The following is a 26894-nucleotide window of genomic DNA, read 5'->3' as shown; positions in this document are numbered from 1 at the left end:
TGTTCACTGCTGTCCGATGTTCAGAATCAGGTCACGGAGGTCAACCACATGACGGGAGGTGAACAGGGGTGTTTTCGAGATGTGTGTGTGTGTGTCTCAGTTATACTGTGTTATAAAAGAAACCCCAGCATTAGCTTTAAGGTAGGGTCATTTGATGTTGGACCATTCCTTTTTGGAGAAACGGTTATGATTCATTTTCTCCACTGGATGAGGCTGACCTCGAGAGATTGACTGGATCTAGGTGTAAATGTTACACTGCACTTCCCATCCCAGCCTTTTTCTCTACTGCCCCTGTGTGGGCAGATAACAGAAAACACTGTATAAATTAGGCCGAGCCTGGAGTCACAAACTGTGCTGCCCGTCACTTGCATTTCTTTCTTTTTGATATGACATTATTGTAATTTATCCATTATCCATTATGCATTCATTACAATAAACTGTAACTGGTTTACTAAAGAAATTATATGAATACAAACTGTGTTTACTAGAAATTTAATTTAACTAAATATTCTACCATCCACCTGACACTTATGGGTGCAGAGGGGGCTGTCACAGCTATCTCACATTTTGCCACATGGTGGCAGTAGAACCATCTAAACCTGACATTCTACAGCAAATCCTAATTTGACCCTACTAGGTTAATTAATAGTGCATTATTAAATAGCTGATGTGTTCACAGAGTTAAAGGAGGAGGGGGGCGGGGGTGATGGAGGTTTTGTACTCACCCAGTGTGGGAGCACTGAGCGCCATGACACCGTAGTAAGAGAAAGGTCCGGTCTCAAACTTCATGTTCTCGTTACCGGCCTCCACTTCCACTCGGCCCTGAGAGAAACAACAGAAACAAACACGGATGATGAACAGGAAACAGTCACGGCAACGTACATTTAATCCAAGCAGCGTCATTTCTCTCTCAGTAAAAGCACAGGACAGTACAGGTTACACGGCTTGGCCTCTAGAGGGCGGTACAATCTCAGTTCAAACAAGGTGATAGGGTAATTATTAGTGACTGTCCTCTGGAGGGGCCCTTCATCATTAGCGGGAGGGGGGGGGGCATATTAACTTTGGCCGTGATTACACACTAATAAGCACTCCATGAGACTGTAGAAGGACAATGTGATGCAAATGGGGAGATGAGGGAGGCAGAGCATTAAAACCAAGGTTACATAGAAGAGAAATGGATGGATCAGGGACACAGAGAGGGCGATGGAGGGATGAGAGGACGGGGAGGACGGGGGGTTAAGGAGGCCTCTGTGTTGGTACAGAGAGTTGGCCCAAATCGGCCCGCTGGAATGTGTGAACTGCAGCAACAACACAGCACAGTTAATCCACACTGTCATCCCTCCTTCCCTCTGTCCCACCCCACCTCCATCCTCCCACCCAACCCCCCCTCCCCCCGGGGCTGATGAAAGCAGAACAGGTGGTAAAATAAAAGAGAGACAAAATAGAAAAGGGCAAACAAGACAGTGTTAGGGCGCTCGCTGCATCTAACAGTGACGACTAAATTAGGGGAGTTGGTTTCAGTTTCCATGAGTTCAGATATGTCAGGATTGGTCACTCAGTCCACGCTTCAAATAGTCTCAACAGAGTCCCGTCCTCAAATACAACTTCTTACAGGATTTTGTAGAAAGTTTCAGGGGGAAATGAAGAGTTTACGTGGTTAAAGCAGCTTGTATTTGTTTTACTCTGGGTTCTTAAAACTCAGCGTCAACAAGAAGCCATTTTATTTTACACAAACAGATCCTTTCTCAGTTCTGTGTAGATTTCTCTTTAAGACCTCCCGGAATGATCTGACAGAGAGCAACCATTTACAAACACAAACGATCTGATACAACCATCCCTCGTGCTATTTTAGGGTGCGTGCCAGTTTAGAAACCTGGCTCGGGTATTACGGGAGTGGAGGGGGCAGGGTATCTGTCGCTGAATTCACCAAGTGGGCTGCTCCGATCACAAACGCTGTGCTGAATAAAGCTCACAGCATCTCCCTGCGGCTCAGCAGCGACTGCTTCACAACTTCTGTCAGCACTGATCAGAACTCAACTCGTCCACATCGTGGCACCGTTACTCTGACACCAAAGCTGCTATTAAAGCACAGAAAGGGGCTGTTTTGCCGATTTAATTTTCTCATAACAATCGATTCTGAACAGTTTATAGTGATATTAAAACAGAGCTTCTGCTTCTGATGTTCTGGAGGTTAGTTAATGTGTGGCGTGTCCAGTCACGTGTGTGCAGGTAAAAAAAAAAAAAAACCTTTAGGCTTGTACTGACCCTACTAACAACACACACCATTGTCATTTTCCTCTTTCAGCCTTCTGCTCTCTGGTTTCCTTCGTGTTTCAGGAACCTGCCTTGATGTCGAAGAACAGCTTTGATTCTTCAGCTGTGTTTTTTTGTGCAAAAAGCGAAAACACATTTCCATAATGAGGACAATCCTTCCATCTGTCCAAAGCCAGCTCCCTGTGCATGGAGATCTTTATTTTATAAGGTAAATTCACTGAGCGTGAATGCCTTTTGCTGCAACGCTCTGGTCCAAATGCGTTCAGTTACACACATTCACACCCGCTCAGTACAACCACAGGCTTCTACCTTTGGCCACTGAGTAATCAGAGGCCTTGCTCAAGGACGACTCACCGTACACAAAAAACACAAATGAACCAACAAAAACAAACCACTCCAGCTTACTGCTTTTTCTTTCATAATCCTACATTCCCCCGTCTACCGTTGCCCTTCAAGTATGAAAGGTTCACAGCAGCGTGACTTCTTCCTTTGACCCTTAATGCAAAGGTTAAACCTCCTTGGCTCTGTCGCCAGCTTTCTGCCACTTAAAGTGTATCAGCAGATTTGAAAAGATGCTCTGGTCAGCCCTGCGTGTGTGTGAGCATTGTCTGGGGTCAAATGCTTAGCCTGTAACACGTGTGCGTAGAAAAAAAACACTCATACATGCCTCCCGAACATGTTAGAGGACCGACTCTATCTGCAGCTGTCCACGCTGCCGCACGGCCCGTGAGGTGCGGGGGAGGGAGGAGAGAAAGAATAGAAACAGAGGGAGGCGGAGGACAGGAGTGAGAGGTGTAAAGCCCCGTCACTGCTCCGGTCAGACCTGTTCTCCCAGATCTGCACAAGACAGCCTGCCAACACTTAGACCAGTATACTGCACCGACGCTGGGTGGAGTGGGTCATTGTGATCAACCACTGACTTCTCTGTTACAGAGAATCAACCGCGGTCACAGGCTTTTTTTTAATTTCTTATATCTGATATCAGAAATATTATCTGTGTTCAGGAGAGCTTCACCTCACAGCCGCTGCAATGTCAGTTTATAAAATCTGCATTAAACCCTGCTTCAAACCTGAATTAAGAAAACTACTGTGGTAAAAGGTCAGACTTCCATACTGCAGCCTGTCGCACATTTGATGATGTAAGACAATAAACAAGCCTGTGATGACATGTCATACATGTGCACACAAACACACACACACAGCATATAGGAAAACCGCTGATGACGGTGATAAACATCAGGGCAGAAGAACACCATCTCTTACTCATTTCTTACTGTGTGTTAAACTGTGTTTCAGCTTAAAGTTCAACAGGCTTGTGCGTCTCTGGTTGTGCGTGCTTTTTGCTAAGACTTGTGTGGGACGTGCACTGTCGGTGGGTCTCGGCCAAAGTTCAACTCTGTGCGTTATGACTCATCAGCAACGCGAGAGAGAACTCTGAGTCTCTATCCACCGCGCCGACATACGTCGAGGCGCCGATGTACGTTCGTCCCGTCAGTTTTTAAAACGCAGCCCTCTTTGTGACCTTGAGTGATCCATTATACTCGACTGAGACTGCTGAGGAGTGTTTTTAAGGCAGAAAGGTAAAGTCACAATGAAGTTGGTGGAAGCAGAGCTTGTTAAAGTGTTGAAAAGATGCCTGGAGGTCAGGAAAGTACAGTTTTCTGAACACTGGGGGAGGAGTGACAGTTCACAGTCCTGACATAGGGCCTTTATTAAGTATAATCCCAGTTTATTACAACTTAGGACTTATTTTTATAGTCTAGGCTGTTTCTCTCGATTAGAATGACATTATACTCACTGAACAACTGCAGAAATCTGCTATAATCTACAAGCCTACATTTTAAACAGATTATCAAAACCACTTTCTCCTGAGGTAAAACCGAAAGCGAACCCACCTGAAAGTTGTTCTGTAAACTTTGTTTTCAGATTTTCCCAAAAGAAAAGAGATTGTTTTAAAGTAGTTTCGACCAAAATGTTACGTTACCAGCACCAAAAACGGCTGCTGTTCACTGTGAACTGTTTTTTAATCATTTCTGAAATATTTAATAGCTCTGTTTCAGCGTGCTGAGAGTAGACAATACATTTGGATATGCAGGATATGAGGGGTAGTGATGGTGAAAGTGTTGGAACTGGACATTACAGACAAACAAGGAGGGAAGATAAAAGTATTGGAACGGGGCCAATCAGTATGTGTATTATAAATGAATGGAAAATAGAGCTCAGAGGCAAAATGAGGAAATATGAACCCATACTGTCTGAGGATACTGCCCACTGTGTGTGTGTGTGTGTGTGTGTGTGTCTGTGTGTGTGTGTGTGTGTGTGTGTGTGTGCGTACGTGTGTGTGCGCGTTGCATTTGTGTATGTGTGAAATTGTGATGCGTGTGATGTTAATAACTTATAACGACGCCAGTAGGGGGCCGTGCCTGAAACCAAACACACACGCTTATCCCCACAGTGTGTTGTATGTGTGACACTGAGATTGCGATTGTGTGTGCGCGTGTGTGCGTGTGTGTGTGTCCCACCAGCCTCAGTGTTCAGTGGTTTGTGACCATGTGTTTGTCATAAAATTAACCACTGACTTCAGTTAGTGGTTGATGTCAAACTAAAACTGAGCAGTCTCCTCCAACGGTTTGTGCAAAGTCACTGAGTCACTTGTGCAGTGACACACTACCCCCCCTTCACACACACACACACACACACACACACACACACACACACACACACACACACACACACACACACACACACACACACACACACACACATTAGATCTGCCTCCTTTTAAGTCCAGAAATATTTCTTATTCTCACAGGACGGATGTTTTTCCCAGATCTTGTCCACAGCAGGAAGAGTTGCTCACAGATCTGACGTAATTATCCTGGAATGCAACTACAACAATAGTGTTTAAATGATCGACCATCAGATACAGAAAATTAATTGGTAACAGTGTCGACAGTTGATCAGTTGTTGGCCCCAGCTTCTTAAATGTGCAATAACTGCACTTTTGTTTGCCACCTGGGGGCAGCAAAAAACACATCACCGGCATATCGTCACATTATAAGGTGACAAATTTGATAACAAACGGTTAGCCTTTTATTTATGATGAATGTAAGTCCAGTATTCCCTCTCTTCTCCTTTAGCTCGGGTTTTGGTCTCTACCAGCTCCTGAGGGGAATATCTGGCTCTTTAGATGCTAGATGCTCCACTATGCTCACCAGCTAACTGTGTCTGTCTGCTCTTTGTGGGCCGGACAGTGACAGACAGTTTATCTGAAACTGTTTCACCACCAGAAAGGAGCCGGTAATGAACAAACCTGACGATTACCGGGTATCTTCCACTGAAAAACCTTCAATTTCTAGATATGGGTCATCTAAGTACCGGCCTCCTAGTATCCCAAATAATTTTCTGACAAAATACATCCAACTGAGCGTCATTCCTTCCTTTCATCCAAACTTGATCTAATCCAAATATTTTTCAAGTGCTTGAAATGAACAAGTTCAGGTTTCCATACATTTCCCGAAGCCGAGGGAACCCAGCGAACTCAACAGTGATCTGACTCTGCTCGTGCAGACCGACTCTGTTCTGTGAGAATCACAGAGCATCTTTATAGACGCATGAATCACGCTAGTCATAAACAAACAGGCTGTGTGCTGACAGTGTGGATCACTACCAGGGAAGCGCACACACACAAACACACATATGCAAACATACACACAGGCACTATAAAAGGAGTGGAACAAGGACACCGAACAATGTGTATCTGAGGTTTTTAAGTTCTCATGAGTGTACTGGACTCCCACACATCAGACGCACAAACGCATTATACCGAACATACAAACAAACAAATGTATGCATGTTCAGAATTTCCACTACATTCATTCACCTCTGCTGCTCTGCTCTGCTCTGCCGGGTCTAATTTTCGAATGCCACATCAAACCTCTGTGACGTCTTCGCAGTATCTTCCCAGAGTCATTCTGTTCTTTAAACTCACAGTGGGAGCAGCCATCAATGACCGATTACTCCTCCTCCTCCCTCTCTGTGATTAAGTAGATAGTAAGACAATAAAATAAAACAGAGTTGCATCTAAATGAGGTTTAAGCTGCTGTCACACGTCAAAAACAGCTACTGTAAAAGTAAGACAGCTTCTCTGCATCTTAACCTTCTCTGTCAGTCTCTTACTTCCAGACTAGCACTCCTGGAATGTGAGAGTTTAATTTTGTTTACAGGACAAATATGAGCAGCACACAAAGCCGCGTTTGTCTGCCTACAAGCGAGTCCAAGACGCAGACGAGGAAATTTTAAGAGGAAATTAATAAGTGTATCTGTAATTACTGAAATCCAACATTTAACAGCACAAGGAAAAAAATGTGCTGAGTGAGTGATCTCCACAAAACCAGAACATTTCAGAATATTGCTTTACCTACTACTTAATTAATTTGACTGAAACCCAGAGGATTTTCCACAGCAGAACTATTTACAAATTCCCTGCCTGGCATGCTGACACTAAATACCTCCCCTTCCAAAAAGGTCTGAGCGGATTATTCCACATGTGGGGTCTCCACAACAACCTCCTCGACATCCGGCCTCCCACGGAGGAAAATCTCACCGAGGCGAACAGCGGGGAGAAAGTCGAAAACAGATCCCCGGATTACGAGACTCGGCTAATGACTGTTTGGGGGACAGTGACATAACCGACGTTTGGGAAATAAATGTGTGTGAAAGAGTGAGATTAAGACAACGGAGCGTAATTTTCCCACCCTGCGGGATTTGAACGCACGTGTACATGTACACAGAGCGGACGCAGCAGACGTGCACAAAGCAGTGTCAGTGATTTCTGTGTGTTTACAGAGCGTGAACACACAGAGGGAGGGAGGCAGGGACTCTCAGGTTGGAGTGGGTGTGCATGTGTGCGTTTGGGATTAGTGTATTGACAGCTGAATGACAGCAGGCGGGTATGGCGTCCCACCCCCCACTCGGCTAACAGCTTATATAATGGGGATCAATTAGTGAAGAGCAAGTCCTTTAGGACCAGAAACACTGCTCTGCCACAGCTCCATCACTCTCTCTTAGCCCAAGGTCCCAGCCGTCTGAAGCCTCGTTTGCTGTTGTTCCATTCAGACCTGCTGCTTTCATGGTAAAACTTTATTTAAATAATGCCGCAGACACTTCGGTTGATTTCACTTCCTCGTTTTCCCCATCAAAGAGCACCAATAAATTCAAAACAGCAAAACACCCACATCATTATGACTTTGTCATCATTCACCGATTCAGATTCAAATAAAGTTCAAACAAATATTTGATGAACCAGGTGTCATGATTACTATCCCTTCAGTAGAACAATGATGTGGGAAACAGTATGTGGGAAAGAACATAGTCTATTAGCATGCTGCATGAAGGACGGACCTACAGACATTTCACAGCCACTTTTGATTTAGAGATGTTGAAAGATTTTTGGTGGAGTACGACTTTAACCTCCTCAAGTCTGGCGCTCCACCAAATCCGGCTCTTTAAACGCTCACAGCAGCGAGCTAATCTCCTTGTAGAGTTAATTGGCTTTGGATCAGTTGTGACTTCCAAAGTGTTGTTGTTGTTGTTATAACTACACACAGACTCAAGAGTTTTTGCCTTTTCTTGGCTTCCTCGTTTAAGTGTCTGTCAATAAAATAAACATTAATGAAAATTTAACTGTTGCACAATTGATGTGAGCGGCAAACTGCATCTTGACAATCATAAACTTTGTCAAATCACAAGCTTTCAAGCTTTGGCATGGATCGGGTCATAAATTAACCATATTACATGCTGTAACACGGCCCAGGACAGCTTCAGGGGCAGAGGGAGAGAGTGAAAACAGACAAACGCTGCCTTATAGCAAATATTATAAAAAGAAATCCAAAAAAAGATTCACCAGCCAGTGACAAATTTAGGCGTGTGTGTCTTCTCAGTTAATCTGTCAAAAACCTGTTTTTCGTGGCTGACCAGAGGTATGTGTCCAGGAAGAGCGGTAAGGTTTCCACTTACTGCTCGCAACGACATGAGGTGGCAGCGGGGAGGAATGAGTAAGGGACGTCTGTTCCTGACTGATAACATCTTTGTGAACCGTGTAGCAAACACCGTGTAGCAACACAAATGCTGGACCTGTGAATCACGATTACATCTGATACCAAATCCACACACAATTTACGCACAGTGGTGCAAAACAACACCACATCTAAACAGCCCACAGTCGCGATACATGAAAAAAAAAAAAAGCCTGCATGAGTCCAAAATAAACTTATTATAAGCTCTACTGACAAAAGATAAAGTCACAGCTGCACGGACCAGAGCAGAGCCACTTCACCTTTAAAATACGGATGACTGGACACTGGAGTTTAGTTTGGTTTCAAATATTTCTTAAAGGCTAGTTTAAGAAACCCAAACTCAAACGTTTGCTGTTTTCAAGGTCCACTCAGGTCCTTTGTTTAGGATAAATACGTCTCCCTCCCGGCTCCCTTGTGCTTTGAGAGAGTACTCACTGACTCAATTTAAAAAGTTAATGGACAGCTGGAGGATAATTCTGGTTTTGTTAGACAGCTCTTGTTCAGTGACTCAGCCTAATTCTGAACACTGTAAACACACTCTCACACAAAATCTAAAGCAAACACCAACACTCTTTGCTTTATCAACAGCTCTGGGACCCCTGACGGGTCGGCGCTGTGTTCGACGCCTACCACCATCTGTCGCGGGCTGCAGCCAGCGTCGCAACAAGAACGACCGGGTAGACGGCTCGATGCCGCTAAGCTCCAGATACACTTGGTGAGGGAATGACTTGCTTGACAGGTGGAGAGGAGAAGAAGAGGAGGGGGTGGAGATGAGGGTCAAAGAAAGGGAAGAGGAGGAGTGTGTGTCAGAGGAAGGTCAGTCCCATAAGCCAAGCTGCACAGCTTTTATCCAGGCTGAAGCAATGGGAGCATGACATTTAGAGGGCGGGATGTGTTCATCGCAGTGAGTCAGAGGGCTGTTATATGTACAGCATGTACCTGGTTAGTGTTAGTGTTAACCACTAAGCCAGTAAATATTTATTCAAACTCGATTTTTGAGACCAAATTTTGCAATATTACGTCCCTGTTTGTCCACATAAGGGCCTGCTGTTGTGTTTCACGTATCTGAATATCTACGTTCCCGTGACAACTGGGCACACTCCACCTGCTCAGGAAGATCACATGATATATGTGTTATGCTTCCCCTGAGTTTTGCATTCAGAGCTGCCGTGTGACCGACCCACAACCGACCGGATGATAAAACATGCACCGAAGCAGCCACATCATTGCACACCTGCAGGATGAGAACGAAGTAGTCGACCGGCTTTCCCCTCTGGTAGACGTAGTGATGGGGCGAGCGCTTGTCACTGTCGTTGAACTTGATCTCCTGGATCACATCGGGATGGCGCAGGATTCGCAGCAGCACCTTGTCAGAGATCTGAGACGGGCTGAACAGGCTCACCTCTGCAGGGACAGAAGTGAGAGACTTTTACTTTTAGTCGAAGCTGAAGATCTTTTTTTTGTGAAACTGTAACAGTGACACTTCAATACATACATTTGAACAAATACCACCAACATAGAAAAAAAAATAATGGAAATATTAATCAGTAATGGAAATGATGGATAGTTTCAGCTCTAAAAAAATGGATTTTATTCTTCAAAAAGAAGAAAAAAAAAAGATGAATGGGTGAAGTGTATTTGCTCTACATGCATTTCTCAACTGTTGTAAGCCAGGCTGTTGCAATCAGACCAGTGCCTTGGTCCCCACCCAAACTGGCAAACTGGGAACAAAGAAGCAGTCCGACCTGCAAACAGAAGCCTGTGTAACACACAGTGAGAGGTGACGCATGTATGACCAATGTTGGAATTCATCACCTAAAGGACAGGCAAACTCCTTTCACTGTGGTTTACATGTTATATCAACGAGTTTGCCTGGTTTACTCAAAAAAAAAAAAAATCTCAGCTGATCAGATGAAATGTTCCATGATTTTCCATAATTATTTCAGAAAGATTTAACAGCCCGTGTTTTTTATTCAGACTGAGTGAGCTGTTGTGAAACACAAAAGTCGTATGCCATGAAGCAATACATTTTATGTCACAATGCTCTTGCAAAATTCCTTGACATTCACCGGCTTTTCCTGTCTGGAATACATCTGACATAGGCCCATGATACTCGAGATATCCCATCACAGATAGGTATCAGTCGCAACAGACACAATCTAAAAAACAGCTGGGTGGCGATCATTCATCTGAACAAGAAACAAAAAAAAGGGAAAATAAACAGGGAAGTGGTAACTTCCTGGACTGCAATGTGAGACCAACAAAACAGAACCTCTAGAAAAATGAAAAATAGAATTCCTGTGCGATGAATCGAGAAAGAAAAATGAGACCAACGTCCTGAGAAAGAAAACAGAAGCAAAGTAAAGCGCACGCTGACGTAATGCCTGCAGAGGAAGACTCTGGCATGCTCCTGCACCACGCTGTCTGTGAGGCGAGGAAGTGCTACGTCATGCTAGCAGCAGCAGCTAGTGCTAACTGCCTCTGTCAGAGCATATCAGCTAACGCTCGCTAACTTGGGCAGACTGCAAACACGTTCTCAAGTGATTTGTGGCGGCGAGGGCATCGCATCCAGCTGGCCGAGGGCCAGAGCCGTCCTGTGGTGGTGGTGGTAGGCGCAGGCCGGCGTGCTGCTCGGATCTTAAATAGATCTTCCAAATAAATAAACACATTTAGACCTCTTCACTGCAAGCATGGACCTGCCCTGCTTGTCACGTGGAAAGATGACAGAATCTGTCTCATCCTCAGGATAGTCATGTAGTTACATAACAAAGGCATAGGTTCAAATGTACACTAGGCTGCCATGTGTGTGAGCAGCTCTGTGATAAATGGGTTTGTGTGTGTGCGTGGTTTCATCAGTCCACTCCCCACCTGTAGCCAGGAAGCGATGGGCCGCCAGCAGCAGCTGAGGAGAGATCTTCACTTTGGATTCACTCTCATGCTTGAAGGCTGAGAAGTCTCTCTTGTTCTTATTGGGCGCCACCTTTTTCCTGGTGCGGTTATCGGCTGAGAAGCAACACACACACACACACACACACACACACACAGCAGACAAAGTTACTCATTGTAAAATGTGCACTTAGAAGATTCAAAGGTTTCATGCAATCACCAGAACACGGCGTCCAGCGATTTTACAGCAGCTAAATACCTAAAATAGCCTGACATGAATCTGAAAGATAACAACAACAACAACAATTTAGATGAATGAATGATGAAGTCATAAAATAACAGAGAGAGAGAGTGATAAGAATTAACCTTATCTGCACTAAGAGCAAAGACAAGCTGGGTGATAAAAGATGTGACAAACAAAAAGAAAAGCCAAACTCACTGTAAAGATCCGATTCGTCCAGAATCTCTGATTTAATTATCTCCTCGATCACGTCTTCAAGGGTGACCAGCCCTAACACTTCGTAGAAAGGATCTCCCTCCCCCTCGTTGTTCACCTTCTGCACAATGGCCAGGTGGGATTTTCCTAAGAGAGACAGAGACAAGCGTTAGCTACAGTATCAGCTCAGTCCATTCACTGCTTAATGATTTACACACAGGGTTGAAAATGAGTTTATTCCTCTGGATGTTGTGACCTGAACTTGTTTTAAGAATCAGAGATGCAAAACAGTTTTATACCTGATGAGTCTGAATCAGCACCTGGACAGTTTAAACCAACATAGACATGAACGACAACTGCAACATGCTGTCCCGTTTATCTCTGGTTGCCTTAAAGCCACTGACTGATTGACTGGTGGCAGCATCGGACTTCTGGTATGATTATTGCATCAATGTGATGAAATATTGAGATTAATTACAAAACAGGAAATACGTTCATCTCTATCTGGACACATAAAGTACATTTTGCTGAGAAACGTTCAGCGTGAATAATGAAAAAGTCTCTATTCTAACATCATAAATACTGTGAACTAAAATACTGGTTATAGCACAACAACAAACAACTATTAATAAAATCATCTGCGTCTTCACCACATTCATTCTATATTAATTCCTGTGTCTTTTCATGTCAACCTCCAGTGTTGCTTTCTATGACTCAGGTGAGGCTGGATAATTTGCTCTGGCTCCTGATAAATCGCTGCAAACACTGAGTCAAAACTAATCCTATAAAAAACAGCAGCCGAGGCAGAGTGAGACAATAAAGTTAAAAAAAAAAAAAAAAAAAAAAAAAAGTACTGATTATATCAACATCACAGCCACGTCTCGCTCTCGTTGATATATGTCCAGTCGGATGCTTGTGTCTCCGCTTCCTTCTTTATCTTGCTTCAAAATAACGCAGCATATAACATGATGAACCCTCGCGTGCATATTTTAAAAGTTGATGAATTTTCAACACGTGACATGTCACAGAAGCCGTAAAGCTGATGTGATACAGGCCAGGAACGGCGCACTGCGACATGAACTCCTGGCCGAGCCCCCGTCAATCACACACAAACAATCGTATCGAGGCGGATTCCTCTGCGAGAACAGTTCTGCTTTAACATTAACCCATCTATCTACCCACCCGCTCTGCTTGCACCGCAAATAGCCTGTTAATGTGTACAGGTCGTTAGAGTCGGGGTTGGGTGCGGACTTTGGCCACGAGCGTTACTGTACAACACCAAAAACACACATGTACACAAAGACACACACACACACACACACACACACACACGCCCTGCTGGATTCTTCACATGACAAACTCTTCAAAATGCAGATAAGTGCTGGCAGACTGCAGCGGCGTGTCCAAACAAGTGCTGGGTCGGCCCCCGGTGATGCTCTAAAGTATTAATGATGCTGCCAGAGGGAAGCACACAAACACACAAAGAAGGGGATACACAGGCAAGCAACTGGTTTAAACTCACACACACACACACACACACACACACACACACACACACACACACACACACACACTATTAAGGGACTGGGTTTGAACAGCAGGACAGGTGAAGGAGAGTGGGACCATTTGATTCCCAAATATGGGACGAGCTGTCTTCAGTGTCAGTCAAAGCAGCATTCGAATAAGCATGTGTTGCCCCACACAGACGCTTTACATTCTCATCCTCCCTCCAAAACACAAGCTATCACGTCTTCATAAAGGATAAAACAAAAAGACAGGAGGAGGCAGAGCGAGCGAGCGAGCGAGAAATCACAAAGGTCCATCGACTGTCTTTGTTTCCAAAAAGAGAGCAGAGGATCAATGGGATTTACAAAGAGCTCATATGACCGGCAATTAAAAGAAGACCAAAGGCTTTAAGTGTTTTTCCTTTGTGTGTGCGTGTGTGTGTGTGTGTGTGTGTCCTTGATGTCTGCCTGCATGTCCTGGCAAAAGTGGGCACTGCTGGCACAATGACAAACACACACTCCACACACATTCTCAGCTTTGACCTTGCTCGGTTTTACTACACGGACAGAGCAGAAGGGCTTTGAGGAATCCATTTCGCGCCAGGTCCGGTTTTTACTGTGGGAGTCTGTAATGTCACGACACAAGATGTCGAGGCGGGGCCGATGATGAACTGTATATTTAGTCTGGATGCTAAAGTCTGGAGAGGAATCAGAAAGGCTGAGTAACAAGCCACAAACACTTCAAACAGTTCTTATCACAGCGCGAAGGCTGACGGATTATTTTCATTCTAAGTTCATTTCCCGGGATGTTTTTCGGAAAATTCGGTCGTCATTTAGGCTATAAAATGTCTGACGTAGCTACAAGTGCATTTCACCAGTTCCCGGCACAAACTGGTGTTGTCAAGGTTATGAGTAAAGCAAAGCAAACCAACCTTTGCGACTGAAAAGCTCTGAACGGCAAAAGTTTGGTGTTTTTACCAAATGAACGACGATTGTTGTACAATTCAATCAGATAATCAGTTCATTTTTATTTGTAATTTGTCACAAATATCTTATCTGATGGGTATCAGAACCAGATCCGACTCAGCAGAAGAGGCCCAGTATTAAAGGACTCAGATCAGCTGATCCCTAACTTCAACTCCTATTCATGGTGTCAAGCTGAGGCACCTGAATGACCACACGAGTTAACTTGTCTGCAACTGCCCTGAAAACTGCATGAAATAGGTACGTGAACTTCCCGAAGAACAAGATGTCTTCAAGGACGGTCTCCGGTGCAACAGCACGCGGGAAGTTGTAGCCAAGGTCTGGGGAGACGTGAGCCGATGCTTAGACAGTGGTGTTTCCTGATGCAATGACACGTAATACATCGCGGGAGCGAAAAACAACATGCGCAGCGTTTTGACGTTGCACTACATGCTGGAGTATCCCAATGAGGATGTGAATCATTTATGAAGAGTACTGTCTCTCTGACCCCCCCCCCCCCCCGTCGAATCAGAGTGTCTGTCTCTTCATAACTGATGCTCCACAGATTTCCTCTCAACATTTATCTCTTACCACCCACCCTCAAAACCCTGTTTCGTCAGGAACTACATCACATAAAAAGGAGGAATATTATAATTTTCCAGGACGGAGAACGTTAGTCAACAGTGTCCCACGGTAAGAAGGCCGCTCAGTACATTCATTAGCTGATTGTTGTTCATTCCACACGAGATCACTGTAGCAACGAAAATAGAGACATCATGTAATGGAAAAGGCACTCTGTGTGTGTGTGTGTGTGTGTGTGTGTGTGTGTGTGTGTGTGTGTGTGTGTGTGCGTGTGTGTGTGTGTGTGTGTGTGTGCGTGTGTGTGAGGCCTCTCCCTGTGGTGCTGAGTCAATATTTTAGAGGAAGTAGGACCCCAGGGGACATACTTACCCCCAGTTACTGGAGAGTCACTTGAGAGTCTATTGACTTCTTCAGCGCACACTAACACACACACAAAAAAAACACACACACACACACACGGGGTACAAGGAAGTTCAGCCAAGTACATGCTGCTTTATGCATTCAGTGTCTGACCCGTGTCAGCAGCAGAGTCTACAGTTAGAAAACCCACAAAGTCACCCAGCTCCTGTGTGTCTGCGGCGGCTGTTTTCAAGGCTGAGCCGTGTTTGTCACGAAACATGAGATAAGGTGACCAAATCTGTGCAGCCCGTCACCTCAGGCTCACACAGGAATACACACAGCTGTCACTTATCAAACTGAGGATCTGACATGACGAGAGAACCGTTTTTTTTTTTTTTGGTTAAAAGCCCATCCTTCCACCGCTCGTGCTTTCACGCAGACGTGCTGTGAGCTGAGGTGACGGTGGATGCCGTCGGCGCTCCTTGACTTTGTAAAATGATGTTTAGACTGGTCGCCTCTGAAGTCACTCGTGCGCACTCAGTTCACCGACCTGCTTCTGTATAATAACCTTTATTTAGCCGCTCTCCGTGTTTTCAAGATTTAAGGTTTGAAACTCGAAATTACGACACGTAAGGTTAAAACGGACAATTACAGTTTTATCCAAAGGGCTTTACAGTGTGTCTCTAATTCATCCATTCACACACACACAGTCACACACCAATGGCAGCAAGCCATTTCAGTCCACTGTCAAATCAGACAAAGAAATGAAGGAAACCACTGCAGCTGAGAAGCTTAAACTTTCAAATGTTTGTCTGTAATTAATTGACTAATTGTTTCAGCTCTAAATCTGTTTATCTATCAATACATCCATCAATCCTTCTATCATCCATCATGCAGTTATCTTTCTTACTATTCTGATCATCACTGAGTGGTTTTGGAAACAAACAACCAGCACCTTTATGGAGGGTTAACCTATTTTGTGCTTAAGAAAAAAAAAAAATTAACCACAGATTTTATTTTTTGCAAAACAAAGACACACCACACTACGTGAGCGCAGAGGAGGAGTGCGATTTTACCAAAACAGGAACTGAGACATACATTGACCTTTGCCAGAAACACTAAACCTTGCTGAGCTCCAGCATCTCTTTCTCTGACTGAACACACAACACAGCATTTACTACCAAATGAACAATAAAACACCTTTCACACACAAAATTCCCAACATTTCTGCGTCCGGTTTTCTGTGTGAAGTCGTGGTTTTAGGTTCACACAGTCATGTGATGGAGTCCCATCACTCCATCAGCTGATTTCCTGCTCATGTTTTTACATGTATGTCGTTGCTTTTCTTCATCATCATGAACTGAATCTATATCCATCACCGGCTTTTCAAACACACACACACACACACACACGATCCCGGCAGGTCGGCCGACCTTCCAGGCTGTTTCTCTGCCCTCTGGCTCGTCCCGTCATTGGCCTGCGAGCCGGCCGACTGTTTGTTGACACGAAACACCGGCAACAAAAAGACGAGGGGGAGAGTCTGTAAGGGAAAGGAATGCCACACGCATACCGCCCACGCACAAAACGCAACCCCCAGGCTGCGTATCAGCAGCACCGGCCACGGACACCGACTCCAAAACATGCACCGCCGTGAAGGGACGAAACAAAGACACACGGCTGCAAATATGCATGTGCAAGTTCATACACATACACATACACACACTCACACTCACACACACACACACAAAGGCTTGTTGTGCAGGACAGGTCAAGCTCTTCTAACCTGTTTTTCCAGCTAAAACTGCAGCCTCATGCGGATTGAGCTGTTCTGATCTTAAGGAAAAGTAAAAAAGTACTTTGCTGCATCTCATCTCGACATCCCAATAATAATAATAAATACACATATTCAGTTTGCAATGATATAAAACAGAGTAAAGTAGCCGATCCTAATGTTGGAGAAGCTGCAACCCACAGAATATTTGGGATTTTAGTTTAAGAATGAATTAAATTTAATGATTAAATTCTCAAAATAGTTGACGATTGAGGTGAGGTGCTGATTTTTTAACAGTTTGGTTATTTTCTCTGTAACTCCTGAAGTTACATGCATGATTTTTTTTTTACAACCATTCCTTCCCCTCCTTTGTTTTACTTTATTTAATGAAAACTTAACTCTTCACTTTGTCATGTGATGTGACAGGTTGGCCTCCTTGACCTTTGTACCCTGCTGCTCCCTCTCCTAATGAGACTGAACCTGTGATCGTCAGATACAGCCTGACTTCACTCTCTTTGTTTGTTGTTCAACATTTAATTTAAAGCTCACATGAGTCTGTCGTGTTGAGCCAAAATGCAGAAAAATGTGTTTATGTTTGAGCAAATAAGGAAATATTTGGCACCTTTTTGGTGGTGGCAGCAAAACTTGGACACCAAACAACCTTCAGGGTAAAGATTTAAATGATGCTCAGCCTTGTTGCCAATAAGCCACTATAATCTAAAACTCAGATGCCTGCAGCTGGATCTTCTCATCCAAAATAGCTTTTAACATGAGAGGAGTCCCAGAACTACACAGGTTTACATCAGGCTCAGAGCTGTGTAGAATGATATGCAGCAAAATCTCAGTTCACACAAACAGACAAGACATCTGTGTGTGTGTGTCTGCGTTGGGGACATTAAGTCATTTCTGCTGAGCTGCTCTTTCTTCGTGCTGACTGATATCATTACGGCACACGGTCTGGAAGTGTTGATGTGACACACACACACACACAGAAAACACACAAGTTAAAGTTGAAGTTACGAGGACTGTGCAGCTGCACTGTCAGCACTTCGAGCCAGAATGACATGACAGGAAAAGAGAGAGAAGCCGTGAGCGGCTGATAAGAACGGGCCGAGAATCAAAGAGAAAAATGGCTGCTCCTGATTGTGTGAGTCTTCATGAAGGAGTGTGAAGGTTTGCGTAGTACTGGTTTAGGCGCAGAAGCATATAGAGCTACAACTAATGTTTACTGTGGCGTAACATAACAATTACTATTATTATGGAGAGATTGTTTGGTCAGCTACTGTTCCCAAGGTCAATAATAAACTTTCCATCTCAACTTTTAAGCCTTCAGAGACGAGACGTCCTCTGAGAGCTCAGAAAACAGAAATTTAAAAACTATGCAAACGGCATCTGCTGAGGAAAACAGCGGCGTGATCGAAAGCTCCAGAAGAGCAGGTGTTTCAGGCCACCTGCCGAATGCAAGTCCAATCTCCGCTCTCTTTCAGCTCTGTTTTTTGGTCTCTGCAAAGCCACTGAGGGAAATACGTGTGGTTCTTTAGCTGCTAGATGCTCTGGCTAGTTGCTAGTTGTGTCCGTCTGCCGTTTGGTGCTGAGCAGGTAGAGCACAGTGGATTTTCAGAGCCTTTTCACTGGAAACGGCTGCGTGATGCAGCCAAAAACAGACAAGATGCCGACCTGACAGTTAAACAATGAGCTGAAATTTGCTATATTCATATTGTTTTCACTTCCCAGAGTCAGAAGTGAAAAGAAAGTGCTATGAGGAAGAAAAGGTGCTTTGTGTTGGAAAGAAAAATTGTTATATTACCTAAAAATAGCAACAGAGAATGTAGGGATATATTTTCTTTGCTGGCACTGGACCCGTTTACGAGATAAAAGAAGGATCTGTCTGTGCTTTTCAAGTTTTTTCCGTGTTTATAGAAACTGTCATGTGTAACAGTGAAAATAAAATGCTGCCTGCAGACCTAAATCCATTCTGCAGCTTTTGTCTGGCACAAATGAAATCAGAGGACTACAGACAGAGAAGTCAGCTGACAAGAGTGTGAGTGAGTGAATGTTGGTGTGTGTCGATGTGTGTGTGTGTGTGTTTACTCTCTGTGACTCAGCATAACACCTCTTTTAAAAATAGAAAGACAAATATCCTTTGACAGACACATGCAAACAGAAAAATGAGGGTGGCAGGGACCCGTGGACTATAATGGAGTCGTTTTCACAGGCTGTGCAGCACTACGCTTGACTTTGATGTGCACAATCATTGGCGTGTCCCTTTAACATTAAAAATCCATCATCTCTTTGGCTATGAGCAGATGAGCAGAGGCACAATAGAAACAACATCACATGAGTTTCTGCACCTCTGCATCTGAGCCTGCGTCTAACACAAGCAGGCCGAGTTTCCAGAGGAAGGTTGACATTCATTTTTTGTTACAGGACACTCAAAAGTCAAAACCTGATTCAGCTCCATCAGATGCGTACATACATACATACATACATACTGAACCAATGAGCACATGAGGAAGGAAGTCTCCTCCAAACTCCTGAACCTTTAACAACACAATGCATCATGTTGCAACTGCACGGCCTACTTCCTGTTTCAAAATTATTCATGAACGGCTTTCAGTGAATAATTTAGCAGGGATCTGACAATGTTCCCAGTGTGTTTGGTTATCTGCAATAGTCTTGTTTTGCCAGTCCTCCCATGTTTTCACTTTACTGGCACAGTACCAGCTCTAATTGTTACATAACCTGGTGTACGCTTTCTGCAAAAGTCTGAGCTTTTCTCGCGCCGCAAAAAAAAAAAAGACTATTCGTATTTTAGCTGTGTCAGTCGCTGCCAAGGGCGACCGACACTGTTCCTCCTTAGTCAGTCAAAACAATAAGAAAACAAGGACAGATGGGCAGAGACAGGAACAAAGGACGAGTGGAGGTAGATCTGGAGGACAGAGCGAGTGAGAGACACACCCATTTTACAAAAGGAGGAGTGGACATTCAGGTCTGCCCTGTGACGACCTTATCAGGCAGAGATTGGGTAATCTTTTACTCAAAGTTGTTAAACTCTGTGTCTTTTCTACTTAAAAAGAAGCAGGAGTTTGTAGCTGCTGCTTCTTTAGGAGTCAGGTTCACGGTTAGGATTTGGGTTAGAGGTTGAGATTAGGCTGAGGTTAGATTAAGAGTTCAGACGTGGGGCTGAGGAAGGAATGTTGTACGTAAAGGTGAATGTATGTGCCAATATGTGTATATTTGTGTGTGTGTGTGTGTGTCTAAGTACAGGGTGTGTCACAGGTTCAGTCTCATTAGGAGAGGGAGCAGCAGGGTACAAAGGTCAAGGAGGCCAACCTGTCACATCACATGACAAAGTGAAGAGTTAAGTTTTCATTAAATAAAGTAAAACAAAGGAGGGGAAGGAATGGTTGTAAAAAAAAAAAATCATGCATGTAACTTCAGGAGTTACTGAGAAAATAACCAAACTGTTAAAAAATCAACACCTCACCTCAATCGTTTTTCTTATCTTTGAAAAAAAACAAACTAATCAGCCTTTTCCAGAGCATTTAACTGCATCCTGGTTTGACTTTTACTCTCAACTTTCATTTTCTCTCAATCTGTCGATTCTTTTTTCAATTAATTAATTAAAAGAGTACTCCATCGACAAGTGGATGGTTTTTTTTTTAAAAATCGATAAGGTTGCTCCTTTCTAACTCTACATTCCCAGATTTTTTTCAGTTTCAATCCTGTAGTCTTCAGACCGTCACGAGTTTCCGGAGCGCAGGGTGATGTGGATGTCAAACTGCTTGTTTCTGCCACATCTAACCACTTTCTGGCCAAACTACAGTTCATTTCAATCTGTTGACCGGCTTTTTTTGAGATATGCAGCTACCTAACAGACAAACGGTCATTAAACCGAAGCACGCGCAGCCGGGTCCTAAAGGCTGGGTGGGGTGGCCAGATAAGTGCCCATACACTGATAAAGAGCAGACAGTATGGATGGTCCTGCCTACTGACTCGCATCCAATTAAATGTAGCTTCACAAATTATAATAATCACCCGACTACTCACACGTTTTATTTTTATACAGAGAGTGAAGATGTTGCTTTTGATTTACGCACCAGTGATTTTTTTTAAGGGCCTTCTAGGATGAGTACTTTGAGGGTTACATGATCAACATTGGAACAGGTTTAGGACCAGGACCAGGACCATGGAGCGATTACTACACTGCTAGATTATAAATATCCATCAGCTCTGGCCCTTAAAAATGTTAAAATCATTGTATTTAGGTATAAATTTACAAATTAAAACAACAACCTTTGTCTTTTTTTTTTTTACACAATAGCACAGGGCTTGTTTTGTGTCTTTTTTTGTTTTCACTATCAATAAGAAAGAAAACGGGGAACACAAGAACAAAGAGATACAAAGGGAAGACTTTCCCATGCGTTTTTCCTACACTGGCATTATCAGAAAGAAGACTGAGTCCCAGGGGCCAAAATGAAGGCCAATATAACACAGAACCTGAGGGCGCAACATGTGACAGTCTGTTGACAGAGTGCAACGTGTCTCCCGTGACTTCATGGTTCACTTGTGTTTGTGTGTTTTCTAAATTACGCCTGATGTCCAGTGTGCATAAATTCAAACCTCCCAGCAAGTGATGAGGATCGAAGCGACTGATGTTTTAATTATAGTTTTTAACTGATGATACTTAAGAGGAACAACAGAAGTAATTTTGTCTCTAAAACGCCTACCACTGTTTCCCTCTTTTATAAATAAAGTTTTCTTGCTGGCTTACATATTTTCTGCTTTTCTTTGATGTCTGCTGTTACCACTTCCTGCAATGATAGCCAGAGCGCCATTAAAATTTCATCACATCTAATAAGGTCACTTCATAGTCCATCTAAAAGGTCACATCACGTTGACTGGAAAAGCTGCTGAACACACACACACACACACAGAGGAGGGGAAATGCCAGACTATACAGTATTGATGACTGAGTTTATAACTGTCAACTCAGAACACGCCGTCCAAAAGTCACCAGTTCAAATCCCAAACCGAGCGAGCAGATTTAATTATATAGAGCGCGGTCTAAAGGAACCTCTGTACACACACTGCCGCTGTTGGAGGCCATCGCGGTGGTAACTGATGCCAAGCGGCGAGTGAGAGGAACTTGAGATGTAAGCGGGAAGTCGGGTCAGTGCAGAGGCAGGGGGGCCGGTAAGTAATCAAGCCTGTGCTTTACCACGTCAACGGGGTCCACCGCTACAGGACCACAGGCCGCACAGTCACAGCACGGAGGCTGACGTGGTTAAAAAATATATATCAATATTTTTGCAACTTCTTTGGAATGAAGTGTCCTATGTTGTGTTTTAACAGTAAATCAAACGGTGTCTGCAAGCAATTATCGTGTCCTTCTGTTGGATTTCCCGTGAATGAATTTTTGTGGTTGGCGCTCGCTTATTCGTTTGTTTGGCTGCGTGTATCAGAGGATTTCTGAGGCAGAGATCTTCCAGACACTCGGAGAATATCTAGAGGATGAATGTCAGGAAACAGATAACATCTGCGCTGAAATGAAACCAGCTACAGAGAGAGACTTCAGTACATGACTCACCCACAGTTCATCATATCAGCCCTGTACACTGTGCAGTCTCTCTATACGTGAAGTACCACTCACAAAACGTGGAGATGTGCACTTCTGTTGTTTCTGGGAGAGGAAATTAATTTCAAGGTTTCTGGACCTTTGGCCTTCTCCTTATCTCCCCTCATCAAATTATAAGCTTTATAAAAGTACATTTAGCACAGTTGGATCAAAGATGCCTCACCCCTTTGTTTTAAAAATAATAAATGCCGTAGTGGCAGGATTTTTCTTCGATTAGTTACCTACAGAGTTTTTGTTCAGAGTCAGATCTCCTCTGACTGGAAACCTCCTCACATAAACTCTACAATGCAGCAAACCATGCATAACATACGGGGTGCACACAGGATCAGCCTCCTCGTGGCTGTGACTAATTTATAACCTTGTTATTTATACTCATTATTTAGCAGGTTACAAAATGCTCAGTGGTCAGACTTACATCTAGATGGACTGCAATGATCTATTATTATAAGCGGTTTACACCAGTTGCCTCTTGAGCTACTCATATGCCTGCTCACCAGCTACAGAGCAGACCCTGACCTCTCCACATAATGTCACATCATCAGACCTTCCCCACAATATTCAATCTCTAACCTCCGCTCTAATCTTTAACCTAAACTTTTTCAGCCACATGTCATGGTTTGACAGCTCTTCATAAGTCAGTGCAGCTTTAACGGAGACCGTGTGCATTAATAATGTTATTCATTATTACTTTGAGGTCTTCAAAAAATATTATTTCTTGTGTATATCTGACCACCGGTAATGAGAAGCACTGGGGGGTTTGTTCGGTGCGACAACCTTCAAACTCAGCAACTGAGTGTATTCTCATAACTACTTCAGAGTAAATCTCTCTGCCAAGCTTTGAGCCAGTGTAGTTCGTTTTCATCTCCCTGTGTGCACACTCGTGTGTGTGTGGGCACTGCAGCTCGTTGCCAAACCCTCCCACCTCGCTAGCCAAGCCTACTAAGATGAGCCGCAGAGCCGTTTCTTGGCCAAATGTCACACAGCGCCCTGCACCACCAATCCAGCAACTCAAAAGCTGATTTACAGCGGCTGATCGGAGATAAGTGCAAAGTAACAGTGAAAGATGTGAATTAAGACACGGGTTATTCTGCTGAGTTAAGCGAGACAAAATCACACCGGCTTAAACCTTAAACGTGGAGCAGTGAAATTTCACCTTTGTTACGTCTTAGAGACGGAGACAGAAAGGCAATCGCTCACTCCTCACTGTGCTGAGCTACAGATACAGCAAGTGTGTGTGTGCCTGTGTGTGTCTACTGTCTGTGACCTTGAGACGAGATGCCTGAGAAAGGAAAAATACATCCCTGCAGGGGATGGCGTCAGTGTGTGTGTGTGTGTGTGTGTGCACATCCTCCTGAGAGAGGGAGTGTGCACATGTGTGTGTGTGTGTGTGTGTGGAAAGAGGAAAAAGAAGCAAAGAAAGAGAGAGAAGTAAAACGAGGAAGTGTTTTCATATCACCAGTCACAAATCTGACTGAGGAAAAAAAAATAAAAACCTCAGCACCACTTCTCAGCAGAGCAGCTTTTGTGGCTTCAGTGTATTTTCTCACCGTGTTAAGTGATGTTTATACGCTGGACTGTAAGAAATAAACCTACATCTCTCATCAGTAATCCTACCAACAGGCTGAACATAGTAAACCATAAAGATGCTGACTTGATTCAGTGGCCCCTCCTTCACTTATAAAAAAAGCATTCAGTGTAACACCGGGCATGAAAGTTAAAGCTAATACGTCTTTGATATCAAATACTCAAGGCACGAGGGAGTCTGGCAGCCAGAGACTGCCTCCTAATAAAGGGCTTGGTGCACATAGTAACCACAGCCGTGTCATGTCAGTTTGATTGCAAGACAACGAACTTCCACCTTCTGTACTGGCAGAATACAAACACGACATCCAACCACTCAACATTTAACATTTTGGGTTTTCTACTATGTGCTGCAGACTGGATAAATCCAAACACAGCTGATCTGCAAGAAGGCAACTGCTTTTACTGCTTCGCCTGTGCCAAAAAAAGAGGTCAAAGGTCAAACTCAGCTGTAACGTCCTTGTTTCAACGCAGCCTGACTGCTCACTAAACCAAACTGAGCACACTGCTCATGCTGCTGGATAAACAAAGGGGACTCGTGCTAAGAAAAAGGAGCAGAGATTGAGACACGTGTGCGCACATTAAAAATGTGCATCAGGCTCAACAACACACATACACAATGAGTTTCATCCATATTTACCACAACAGCAAATTCACCGGTGCTGATTTACTTTGACTGAAGACTAACACACACCTTGCAGGTAAAAACGGTGACACCTGACTCTCTAGGCCACATATCTCTGCTACCTGTTTTGGACAACCACAAAACGAACTGTAACTGTCCAGGTGTCTCTAAACTACAATGACATGGGATGTCCACAAACCTTTCTTGAACTCCTCCAGCATGGAGTCCAGTTTGGTGTCGTGGAAGACGAAGTGGACCGGATGGTTGTAGAACTTGGTGATGGTCTTCAGGGTGGTGCAGTCGTCCGGGTCCACGAAGGCCAGGTCCTTGACGTACAGGATGTCCACGATGTTGGACCGCTCGTCTTCATACACGGGTATCCTGGTGTATCCGCTCTCCATGATCTCAGACATGGTGTTGAAGTCCAACACGGCATCGCTGTGGATCATGAAACAGTTGCCGAGGGGCGTCATGACATCCTCCACCGTTTTGGTCCTGAGCTCCAGTGCGCCTTGGATCATGTTGAGCTCCTCCTTCACCAGGTCATTGTAGGGCTCGGTGACTTTCAGCATCTCAACCAGCTTCTCCCGGTTGTACACCGTGCCGATCTCCTGGCCGAGGACGCAGTCGAGGATCTTGCTGATGGGCCACGACAGAGGGAAAGTTAACAGCATGAACAACTTGGTGACCATGATGGTGTTAGCCCCGACTGCCAGGCCGTGCCGAGAGCACAGCGCCTGGGGGACGATCTCGCCGAAAATAACGATGCCGATGGTGGAGGCGACCACAGCGCCGACCCCGGAGTTGGTGAGGTCGTCCAGAAGGATGGTGAGGGTGGTGTTGACCAGGACGTTGCCCAGGAGCAGCGAGCACAGCAGGTAGTTGCCCTTCCTGCGGATGGGCTCGATCTTCCGCGCGTATTTCTTCTCCTTCTCGGTGCCACAGCTCTGCACGATGCGGAGCTCCATCGGGTCCAGTGCCATCAGCCCCAGGTTGAGCCCGCTGAACATGCCGGACAGCACCAGCAGGAAGGAGATGAGGATCACCTGCAACCAGATGGGCAGCAGGGACTTCTTTTCCTCCACCACCCGCAGCCTGCCGTCCTTATCGTCCAGCAGGTACCACCTCTCCTCCTCGTCCTGGGTGTCGCGGACGCACAAGCCGAACACCTTCACCACCTCGCTCTTGCGGAGCTGCTTGATCCAGAGGCTGACCACCCCGGAGGTGTTGTGATTGCTTACCTCCATGGCCCCCTTCACTACTATATCCCTCGTGTGTTCGGGACAAGTCCTGTTAAAAGGGCCCGTGACAGCGCCGAGAGAATCGTCCTCTTTATCGCTGGAGTACAGTTCCGTGAACCTGATGAGCGACGAGCTGTTTGGGAACAAGTGGAGCCCGTAGAACCTGAAGAGGATGTCGCTGCCCTCGGTCACCTGAATAACCCCTCTCTCGGTGGTCTCGGCCGGCGTGTCGCTCTTCTCCAGCCTCATGCCGAGTATCCGAGTGGCGCCTCTCGACTCCGGAACCGCCGCCTCGGCCTGCCTGCCCGCAAAAACACAAGAAAACACGAATAAAGTTAGAGTAAGCCCCCGTCCACTCGAGTCTATCGCCATGTTTGTTTCGCTCTCTGTGAACGGGGGAACTGACGTCACCTACTCGTCTCCCCAAGCCCACCCACCCGCCCTCATTTGCATAACCCGAAAATGAAGCCAATCAGTGACTGAGACGTCACTGAAAAACTTTGACCGAGCCCCCCTCGGGGTTTCATTTTAAAGGTAGACTGATGGTTCTTGATTTTAAGGTCGACCGGGAAAGTTTTTTTTTTCATTAACACTTTTATTCTCACTCATTAACTAAGGGGGGACGCACCGGAGGATAAATAAATAAATGAATGAATGAATGAATGAATGAATGAAAATGTTGTTGGCCCCCCTCTCACCCCTACTATACATGCCAGTTTCATTATTTCTCCAGTCATCCACACTAACCTGTATTCTAAAGCTGAAATGATTCGTTGATAAAATAATTAAACACCAATTTTGATTTTTTTTTAAAAGCCAAAACGCTGAAAAAAAATGATACCAGCTCCTCAAATGTGAGTATTTGCTAGAATGTCAGATTTCAATGACACTAAACTCTTTATATTTCAGACTGCTGGTCAGACAAAACAAGCAATTTCAATATTCTTACTGGGCTTCAGGGAATAACTCTGAATTA

At 44.5% G+C, this 26894-nt stretch overlaps 1 protein-coding gene across 2 annotated transcripts in view; it reads right to left on the bottom strand.

The window, feature by feature from the left end:
* The window catches only part of LOC121184134 (metal transporter CNNM4), a 37526-nt gene extending 11230 nt beyond the window's left edge, over window positions 1–26296 (bottom strand). For both annotated transcript variants that reach the window (XM_041041576.1, XM_041041575.1), the window contains exons 1-5: window positions 24877–26296; window positions 11677–11820; window positions 11220–11354; window positions 9586–9755; window positions 726–822 (exon numbers count right to left, since the gene is read on the bottom strand). In XM_041041576.1, the coding sequence (XP_040897510.1) occupies window positions 726–822; window positions 9586–9755; window positions 11220–11354; window positions 11677–11820; window positions 24877–26290 (1960 nt within the window). In that variant the 5' untranslated portion in view covers window positions 26291–26296. The remainder of the gene's footprint in view (window positions 1–725; window positions 823–9585; window positions 9756–11219; window positions 11355–11676; window positions 11821–24876) is intronic.
* Window positions 26297–26894: the final 598 nt, after the last annotated feature.

Source organism: Toxotes jaculatrix, chromosome 7, assembly GCF_017976425.1.
Source record: "Toxotes jaculatrix isolate fToxJac2 chromosome 7, fToxJac2.pri, whole genome shotgun sequence".
Classification (NCBI taxonomy): Eukaryota; Metazoa; Chordata; class Actinopteri; family Toxotidae; genus Toxotes; species Toxotes jaculatrix.
This window is presented reverse-complemented; position numbering and strand designations above follow the sequence as displayed.